Source organism: Oncorhynchus nerka, linkage group LG21 (assembly GCF_034236695.1).
Source record: "Oncorhynchus nerka isolate Pitt River linkage group LG21, Oner_Uvic_2.0, whole genome shotgun sequence".
Classification (NCBI taxonomy): domain Eukaryota; kingdom Metazoa; phylum Chordata; class Actinopteri; order Salmoniformes; family Salmonidae; genus Oncorhynchus; species Oncorhynchus nerka.
The window spans coordinates 23,783,174-23,793,789 of NC_088416.1; the positions used below are offsets into that span (position 1 = coordinate 23,783,174).

The window sequence follows — 10,616 nt, forward strand, 5'->3', positions numbered from 1 at the left end:
ACGGACACACGACACAACCTCAGGGAAGTAACGACGATCTGACAACAAGAAACACTGGTTACAGAACATATAAAGGGAAGATAAGTGATTCCAGCTGGCGCAGACAATCAGGCCGAGATTGGGAACCACGCCCACACAAACACGGGAGAGAGAGAGAGAGAGAGAGAGAGAGAAAAGGAAAAGGAGGCAGTGGATTCATGAACCGTGACACTTATTCCTTAGGATTTCATTTTTTTTACTGTCTTTTTTTTTAACACATCCATCTTTTACCATTGATGGATGTGTTATTCAACGTGTTTCTGTGGTATTTGTTACTGAAGGCCAAATTCAATATTTTCTCAAATACTTTTAAAATATATTTTTGGTATACCTAAAGGGTCCTAAAATGTTAAATCAAATAGCTAAATGATCCATGGTAGGACCATCTTAAAACAATTCCATATGCCAGTTCATAACCCACCCCCCAACATCTTCGAGAATTTGTGTTAATCCCACAGCAGCCCCCACCCCCCCAAAAAAAGTTTTGCTTCTCGATGGTTCTAATGCTTGACACCATGCGATTTGAATGAGATAGTCATAAATATATTTAAATCTGTATCGCTGTAGTTCTGAGTTAATAAAATGTAAAGGTAGCTGCCAATTGAGCCCGCAGCATTTGCAGTCTCCACGAACGCAGGGACATTGCCTTTAAATCGAGCTATAACGCTGATCTTCCTCAATACTTTGGCGATATGAATTGAATCCTGCACAAAATCAAAGCTAAAAGTTAAAGGTGGTCATATTTTCATTGACCCGCTGACACAAAATCAAAGTGGAAATCTAACAATGAAAAGTCACAATGTATTAAACACAACTTGTTCACAACTTGTAAATGACCTCACCAGTAGATTACAATCAATCAACCCCATTGTAACACTGCAGGCATCCCAATTAGGTGGGCACGGAGGGTGGCACAAAGGCAGAAAGGCTTGAGTAAAGGGTATACTTACGGGTGCCATCAAAGTGGTTGGCGATGGTGTCCAGGAAGGTGTTCTGGGGGGCCAGGAGGCCCTTCATCACAGGCATGTTGTCCAACGATGAAGACAGAGCTGGGCTGACCAAGTCACTCCATCCCCGAACAGACAGAGCTGAGAGGAGGGCGAGTCAGACCAACGTGACTCTGCAGTCTGCACTTCAACAGATGCTTCTCCTTGATCCTGCCTCAGCACTCAGCTACAGGTCAGCTGGGTATCAGTGGCATTTACCTCAGTCTCAGGTTTATAGTCTTCCTTCTTCCAGCTTTCCTCTTTATCCCAAGTAAGGCTGCTAATCTTTCTCTTTAGCTCCTTCCTTCTCTGTAGTGTGGGTAGTTATTCTTCTCACCGCGGATCAAGCTAAGGTGTTGTAACTCACTGTCAGCTTCGAGTCATCAAGTTAGGTAGTGTATCTCTCTGTTCTTCTCTCCTCACAGATCAGTCTGAAGTCTCATCTAGTCCCAGCAGGAGAGCAGGATGCGCACGCCACTTCCGTTATCTGAGTCTGTACTCTCTCTCTCTCTCTCTCTCTCTCTCTCTCTCTCTCTCTCTCTCTATCACACACTCTATCGCTCTCTCATCCCTCTCTCCCTGTTTCTGTTTCTTTGTCTCTCTCTCTCTCCCACCCTCTACTCTCTCTTTCTCTACCTCCCTTTCCTCTTTCTCTTTTGTCTCTCTCTCTCTCTTCCACCGAAAGCGAGAGCCCCCTGCTTCTCTCCACTTCTCACTGTTTATTAACAATCAATTACTCTGTTCATTCTCCTTCTTGCGCACTCTCTATACCTTATTTTACTCTGTCCTCTCGTCATCTCTCTCCTTCACACACTAATAGACACTCTCTCTTGTTGCACCTCCTCTAACAGAAACACTGGCAGTCAGTAGACCAGTGAATCTCATCTGGCTTTCTCTTTCGTTCTGCCCCATCCCCTCCCTCTTTTTCTGCTGTGCACACCACTGCCATCATCCCCTTCTGATCCTGTATCCTTACTAGGAAATAGGGAAGAGAATACCCATGTATACCTGTTGACATGCACAGGGAGGCAAATTGTACACGCACGCATGTAGGCACACACGCACGCACACACACACACAGCTTTAGAATATATAAGGAACAAGATTCACATGTATATACATAAACACATACTGTACATCATCAAAAGCCTCTAAGGTCTTATAAGCGTCTTACCCAGCTAGCACATAATGTTCTGAGAACCATGTTTCTTAGTGCTTGGTGAGAGCATGGTTGTCCTCTGGTTATTTTGCATACAACCTTCCCACAACGTTCTGGGAATGGTTCAGGATAGTTGCTTGGCCTTGGAACACTCTCAGCACATTTAAGGAGCTTGACAAAAAAACAATTTTCTTGGTATTTCATTTCTTTAACAGAACATTTCCTAAAAGTTCAAACCTGGTTATATTTAATTGAACTTTTGGTAATGTTTTAGAAACGTTCTCCAACTGGTTTGGCATTGGGAATGTTCTCAAATAGTTCAGGGAACATTGAGAAACAACGTTCTTCTGTGGGAATTTCAGTACTTCAGCATAAGATTTCCTACAGGTTTCCTCATGGTTCTATTTAAAGTAATGTTCTCAAATTGTTCCAAGTATATTAAGAAACAATGGTATGGGAATGGGAAGTGGGAGTGGGAATTTCAGTACTTCAGCATAACGTTTTCTGCAGGTTTTCTCATGGTTCAATTTAAAGTCATGTTCTCGGAACATTAAGAAGACTTTCCATAAAAACCACAAGAAAACATTAGTAACGTTCAAAGAATGTTTTAAGAATTCTTTTTAAAACATATACATTCTGTTCTCAGGGTCAACAAGGGGTCTCTCTATCCTCTATCTTGTTAAGTGTGTTCAGGTGTGTTGGCCGCGTCCACTAAATGGCCACACCTGATGTTAATGAGCGCTTGTTTCCTTTGAAATGGAGTCTGTTTGAATAGACTAAAATGAACAGCTTTGTATGAATTAAAAAACATGGCATGCTAGCTCCATCCTGGTGGCCCAGTGGACTAATTCCTTAGATAGAAGCTCAAAGGTTCAAATCCCGCTGATGCCGTGCCACAATAAAAAAGAAATGTGTTTTCATGATTAATGCTAAGCAAATTAATTTCCATATGTCCTATCTGTGCTTGGAGTTCAAAACAATGAACCTAAGCTAGCAGTGTTGTTAAAAGTCTTATTGAAACAGTCAGTGAAATTTGAGGAAACTACAAAAAAAACTACAAATAACCTTTACATTTCATTATCAGATTGTTAATGAAACCGCCCAGGAAAACTTTCAGGGAATCATAGTAAAATGTTCTCAGAACCTCCCTTCAACCTAAAAATGTACATTCCCAGAACCCCCCCCAAAACGTTCAGTTTTACCAGTCAGGAAAATGATGGCTTCATTCTCAGAACCAATGGGAAACCTAAAATGTACATTCCCACAACATGGAAGGAACCAAATGTGCTTGCTGGGTACCTTGGTACTGCATGAGTAGATGAATATAGAAATGTATCCCAGACAGACTCCCTCTCTCTCTTAAGCATCTGCTCTAATTAGCACCTCCTCTATACCTACCAGGCGGTCTGACACATAACCGAGAGAAAACATGGTGAGCACGGTGAGCGCTTGCTGGTGTATTTCTGTCGATATGGCACGGTGAATTGTTGGTGTGTTTGTGACCAGGTGAGTGGATGGAAGTACTGTACGCACGATGAACACACAAACAAGACTGCAGAATAGCCTGAGACTTTACTTCCATGACAATGGTTACAATGCTGTTTTTCAGTTATTAACGATGTATAAAAGCACAAACATTTAGAAAGAAGCTACAAGGTGAGAAGAGAGGGACAAAAAAATGTGTCAAGAAAATGTAATGCAATGATGGAGAAATACAGTGGGTCTTGACCTCGATCTTTGGCTATACAACAGACTACAATATGTGCCCTCTGAGTAACACAGAGATCCACACAGACGTGAGCCTTGAAGCAGCTCCATGCTGCCCCCATGAGAAAAGCTGTGAAAGAGGAAGAATCATGGAGTCAGTTTGGAGAGGGAGGGCAGGTTAGAATGAAAGAGAGATGGAAAATACAGCAGACCTCCAACTTTCACAGAAACCAAGGTATTTCTGGGAAAAGTTCATTTCTGGAACGTACACTCGAACAAACACACCTACCCATCCAGACATGTGCTTGTGGCTGATTGAGGCGTTGATGATTTGTGCTGGTTGGGGCTATTGGGGTTGTCTGACTGTGATGCCATAACATAGACACAACTAGATGACTCAACCCTCATGACAGTCACTTTCTTCATATTTACTTTCCCATCACCTAAAATACAGAGACACCAGGGAAGCAAGTTCAACTGTGCTACGTGAACGTTATCACATTTATTACACCAATGAGATCATATACAATATTTACAACATTACTAACACACCTACTCCACAAACAAATTCAATCTTAAAGGAACATTTGACCCAAAACCCATGTTTTCATATATACATGTTTGACGCAGTCCCTCAAAAATGATGCATCAACATTGATGTTTTCCAGATGAGTCACTTGAACGGTAGTTGTAGAACCAACTGGGCCGTGGTAGTGGGGGCCGTCTCTAAAATGGGAAACAAGCGCATGAGCGGTTCTGCTGTGTCTTCGGTCCTCTTCCCCATCGTCAAGATTCCCTCCGCTTGGTTCCGTGACCCGTGGAGTAGCTGATTCAACCGGCTCTGGAAGCGACGTTCATCAGTTTCTTTCGTTTACCGAGTGTGAGGATTCCAGCAGCTGCGTCATCAGTGAGGGGTCCCCTTGTCCCCGTCCCATTACCTGGGCGACAGAGCAGGACGTAAAGACGGCAGGAGTGGGATTTCTGTCTGCAACAGTTGGCAACCTCCTGAGCGTCACAGGCCAGATGAGAGACGAGTAGCAACAAGATGAGAACCTTGAGCTTCTGTCAGTAAAAGCAGATACAATATTTCAGTGTTAGAACTTCATGAGAGAGAGAGAGAGAGAGAGAGAGAGAGAGAGAGAGAGACAGAAAGAGAGAGAGAGATTCACTTTTTTTATGTCACATGCAAAGTACAGTGAAATGCCTTTCTTGCAAACTCAAACATAAACAAAGGAGAGAGTGAGATAGAGAGAGACATGCATAGGCCTATGTTAATATCATTTTATGGTTAATATGAAAAAAATGAAAGCTAAAACGTACTCAGGAATATTAATTGAGATACAATCTCAGAAAGCTTTCATGTCTGCCAACAACCATCAGTTTTACAACATTTTCTTCAGACAAGGTCTTGCTATTTTTGAAAGACGATGTAATTGCTTAATACCCTTAAACCCATTACCAAAAACCCTATTCAATAGACTGAAAGGAACTCAAACCCCCGAAAATGTCATGGCAGCGACTGACACGCTAAGTGCAAATAGTGGTGTTCCATCTCGATTCTAAAAACACTCCATGCAAATTGGGGAGCATTAGCGAGCATTACCATTCATATTTAAATGCATCCAAAAACAATCCCTGATGTACTTTTCTGAACATCCCCTTACATGACCTTTGTCTGAGGCCCATAATAGCAGCTTAAATTATTCCACAGTAAAAAAAAATCTGTAATAGAAAGCTGTGTTACATCGTCGATCCTACCTTGGTGCTTGAGCATGCTGTGTCCATCCCTGGTGCTGTAGTAAGGTGCTTTGTGTTGAAACACATGTTCTGCCCAAGGCTGTGGGGTCCACTTCTACTCTCACCTCTCTCTGAAGCCGCTCTCCTTTTGTAAGGCCCTAATGTCGTCTCATTTACACCCTCCATAGACGTCACTAAGATATCTTTAGTCCAGTCGACGGGGACATCAACAAAAAGACTGTCCATCAGTGCTCATTTTCTGTTTGACTCGTTTGCTCATTTGATGGGTCTATCAGAAGTCCTTATTAATGACTCTGATCCTGCCACAGACCATCTCTCGGATATTTCCCGGGTTTTGAATAAAGTAGTGGAATGCTATTATGTCAGGGAGGCGGTGAGCTTCGTTAGGACATAGCGCTATGATTAGTGGTGACGGAGACGTGGTTAATTAGCTGCAGCAATAGACATGGTCTCATCAAAGGTATGAGGGAACACAAAGAACCATCCCTGATAACCTTTAGAAGGTGACTGACTGAATGGTCTGTAATTAGAGGGTCACCTAACAGTCCTAATGAGGGCTAATGATCATTCTCTCTATTGTATTAAATATGACATGTGTCGCTCCGGGGATACTGACACACCTAGAACAGTGTGTTTGTTGTGTTATCCCCCTAGCTATCGGTCATTGGTGGTAGAGGCACCTTGTTCCCCTTTCCCTATAGGGCGGCAGGTAGCCTAGTGGTTAGAGCGTTGGGCAGTGCTTAATTTGTAAATCGGGAGGTCCCGGAACACATAGTGAGCGTGAGGGGGTGTTATCCAGGGGGCTCTGAGTTACCGGAACACATTGAGAGAAAAAAAGTGTCAAACGCAACATAGCAGCACAGCAGACAGAGTAAACAGCCAAGTAGCCTACTATCTATGGTGGTGAAATGGACAGCACTCTCCAAGGTGCTGATCAATTCACGTCGCTGCAGACCCACCCACATACTTGAGTGTAGCAGCGAGGCTTGCACAAGTCCATGTTTTATGTAGCCTAATTTTCTAGACATCAATGTACAGCAACATTTTTAAACGTCACTGCAGAACACCGGACATATGCGTATGCATACATTCACAGCTGTGGGACCCGAATTTCATATCATTTTCAAAGTAGCAGTAGAACAAATATCACAATATTGGAAAATAACTTAAAGTAAATTAAATCAATGTAGACTACAGCAGAACACACATAGAATAATATATAGGCTTCCAGCCTATGTGATATGACACACCACTATATGATCAAAAGTATGTGGACACCTGCTCGTCGAACATCTCATTCCAAAATCATGGGCATTAATATGGAGTTGGTCCCCCCTTTGCTGCTATAACAGCCTCTCATCTGGGAAGGCTTTCCACTAGATGTTGCAACATTGCTGCTGGGACTTGCTTCCATTCAGCCACAAGAGCATTTGTGAGGTCGGGCACTGATGTTGTGCGATTAGGCCTGACTCGCAGTTGGCGTTCCAATTCATCCCGAAATCATTTCTGTATGGACCTCGATTTGTGAACGGGGGTATTGTCACGCTGAAAATCATGAAAAAGAGTCCCAGACCATTATTCCTCCTCCACCAAACTTTACAGTTGGCACTATGCATTGGGGCAAGTAGCGTTCTCCTGGTATCTGCCAATCCCAGATTCGTCCGTGGGACTGCCAGATTGTGAAGCTTGATTCATATCTCCAGAGAACGCGTTTCCACTGCTCCAGAGTCCAATGGCGGCGAGCTTTACACCACTCCAGCTGACGCTTGGCATTGCGCATGGTGATCTTAGGCTTGTGTGCGGCTGCTCTTGTTCAGACGTTGCTTCCAGAGGCAATTTGGAACTCGGTAGTGAGTGTTGCAACCGAGTACAGAAAATGTTAACACTCTACGCGCTTCAGCACTCAGCGGTCCCGTTCTGTGAGCTTTTGTGGCCTATCACTTTGCAGCTGAGCCGTTGTTACTCCTAGATGTTTTCACTTCACAATAACAGCACTTACAGTGGACCGGGGAAGCTTTAGCAGGGCAAAAATCTGACGAACTGACTTGTTGGAAAGGAGGCATCCTATTATGGTGAAAGTAACTGAGCTCTTCAGTAAGGCTATTCTACTGCCAATGTTTGTCTATGGAGATTGCATGCCTGTGTGCTTGATTTTAGACACCTGTCAGCAACAGGTGTGGCTGACATAGCCAAATCCACTAATTTGAAGGGGTGTCCACATGCTTTTGTATATATAGTGTATGAGAATATATAGGCCTCTTGCCTATGTGATCATATGGCACACATACAGTGGGGCAAAAAAAGTATTTAGTCAACCACCAATTGTGCAAGTTCTCCCACTTAAAAAGATGAAAGAGGCCTGTAATTTTCATCATAGGTACACTTCAACTATGACAGACAAAATTAGATTTTTTTCTCTCCAGAAAATCACATTGTAGGATTTTTAATGAATTTATTTGCAAATTATGGTGGAAAATAAGTATTTGGTCACCTACAAACAAGCAAGATTTCTGGCTCTCACAGACCTGTAACTTCTTCTTTAAGAGGCTCCTCTGTCCTCCACTCGTTACCTGTATTAATGGCACCTGTTTGAACTTGTTATCAGTATAAAAGACACCTGTCCACAACCTCAAACAGTCACACTCCAAACTCCACTATGGCCAAGACCAAAGAGCTGTCAAAGGACACCAGAAACAAAATTGTAGACCTGCACCAGGCTGGGAAGACTGAATCTGCAATAGGTTAGCAGCTTGGTTTGAAGAAATCAACTGTGGGAGCAATTATTAGGAAATGGAAGACATACAAGACCACTGATAATCTCCCTCGATCTGGGGCTCCACGCAAGATCTCACCCCGTGGGGTCAAAATGATCACAAGAACGGTGAGCAAAATCCCAGAACCACGCGGGGGGACCTAGAGAATGACCTGCAGAGAGCTGGGACCAAAGTAACAAAGCCTACCATCAGTAACACACTACGCCGCCAGGGACTCAAATCCTGCAGTGCCAGACGTGTCCCCCTGCTTAAGCCAGTACATGTCCAGGCCCGTCTGAAGTTTGCTAGAGAGCATTTGGATGATCCAGAAGAAGATTGGGAGAATGTCATATGGTCAGATGAAACCAAAATAAAACATTTTGGTTAAAACTCAACTTGTCGTGTTTGGAGGACAAAGAATGCTGAGTTGCATCCAAAGAACACCACACCTACTGTGAAGCATGGGGGTGGACACATCATGTTTTGGGGCTGTTTATCTGCAAAGGGACCAGGACGATCCGTGTAAAGGAAAGAATTAATTGGGCCATGTATCGTGAGATTTTGAGTGAAAACCTCCTTCCATCAGCAAGGGCATTGAAGATGAAACGTGGCTGGGTCTTTCAGCATGAAAATGATCCCAAACACACCGCCCGGGCAATGAAGGAGTGGCTTCAGGGTTGAGTCTCCAGATCTCAACCCCATAGAAAATCTTTGGAGGGAGTTGAAAGTCCGTGTTGCCCAGCAACAGCCCCAAAACATCACTGCTCTAGAGGAGATCTGCATGGAGGAATGGGCCAAAATACCAGCAACAGTGTGTGAAAACCTTGTGAAGACTTACAGAAAACGTTTGACCTCTGTCATTGCCAACAAAGGGTATATAACAAAGTATTGAGATAAACTTTTGTTATTGACCAAATACTTATTTTCCACCATAATTGGCAAATAAATTAATTTATAATCCTACAATGTGATTTTCTGGATTTTTAAAAATAATTTTGTCTGTCATAGTTGAAGTGTACCTATGATGAAAATTACAGGCCTCTCTCATCTTTTTAAGTGGGAGAACTTGCACAATTGGTGGCTGACTAAATACTTTTTTGCCCCACTGTATTCTGTCTGTAGTGTCTTTTTATTTATTTTGAGTGTTAACTATAACCTGGGTGTCTTCTTTAGACTTGTCTACGAGACTTGCTGCCACCAAATGTCCCTTGGTTCAGGCATGTTCAAAAACCTTTTTTTATGGACGTTTATTTTGAGGCAGATGATGTTATTCTGAGGCAGAGGATGTTAATGTCCAATCCACCCACTCTTTTGCTAGTTGAATCACTCCAGTCGTTTCTAGACTCAGGCTACCTGCCCTTTTGCATGTTGTACAGCCCAGCTTTGAATTTTGCATGACAAGCCAGAGTTATACGTTTGTTTCATCTTGAACTGCAAATTGCACCTTCTCCGAGCACTTCGCCTGTGTATGATGCACTACAGGCTTCCTTATTTTCCCTCTGTCAATTAGGTTAGCATTGTGGAGTAACTACAATGTCGATCCATCATCAGTTTTCTCCTACCACAGCCATTAAACTCTGTAACTGTTTTAAAGTCACCATTGGCCTGTAGGTGAAATCCCTGAACTGTTTCCTTCCTCACCGGCAACTGAGTACAGCGATGAGGTAGTCATAAAAAAAAGAATGTTAAACACTATTATGGCACACAGAGTGAGCCCTGAACTAATTTAGGCTTGCCATAGCAAAGGGATTGAATACTTATTTCAGCTTTTCATTTAGAATACATTTGTAGAAATGTATAAAAACATAATTCCACTTTGACATTATAGGGTATTGTGTGTAGGCCAGTGACACAAAATCTCAATGTAATCCATTTTAAATTCAGGCTGTAACGCAGGAAAATGTGAAAAAGGTCAAGGGGTTTGAATACTTTCTGAATGCACGGTGTAAAACAGGACAGATATAAGCATCACCTATTTGACCTGGACCTATCGTACCTGACTTTGGCAACAAGGCTGAATCCCTCATGCCCATTTCCCTCATAACATGTTCCCTCCTATTTGTCGCCACCTTCTGGAGTTGCCTCCGAATGTCTTCATGCAATTATATTCCCCATTCTTTTCCTGCAGAAGGAATCCTACATATTCATGTCAGGTAGGCTCCCAGCATGAAGACACTGACAAAGTGGAAGAATTGAAGAATAGGAGGCAGGACG

At 42.9% G+C, this 10,616-nt stretch overlaps 2 protein-coding genes across 2 annotated transcripts in view; both read right to left on the reverse strand.

The window, feature by feature from the left end:
- The window catches only part of LOC115104126 (potassium voltage-gated channel subfamily H member 4-like), a 35,887-nt gene extending 34,757 nt beyond the window's left edge, over positions 1 to 1,130 (reverse strand). Inside the window, exon 1 of the mRNA XM_065006452.1 lies at positions 990 to 1,130. Within this exon, the coding sequence (XP_064862524.1) occupies positions 990 to 1,065 (76 nt within the window). The 5' untranslated portion in view covers positions 1,066 to 1,130. The remainder of the gene's footprint in view (positions 1 to 989) is intronic.
- A 3,049-nt stretch (positions 1,131 to 4,179) lies between these two features.
- On the reverse strand, positions 4,180 to 5,826 carry hcrt (hypocretin (orexin) neuropeptide precursor). Its single transcript, XM_029624452.2, is given in 3 exon segments — positions 4,180 to 4,761; positions 4,764 to 4,953; positions 5,650 to 5,826. Coding segments are annotated over 3 exon segments (552 nt in total). The 5' UTR covers positions 5,815 to 5,826; the 3' UTR covers positions 4,180 to 4,564.
- Between the last annotated feature and the right edge of the window lie 4,790 nt (positions 5,827 to 10,616).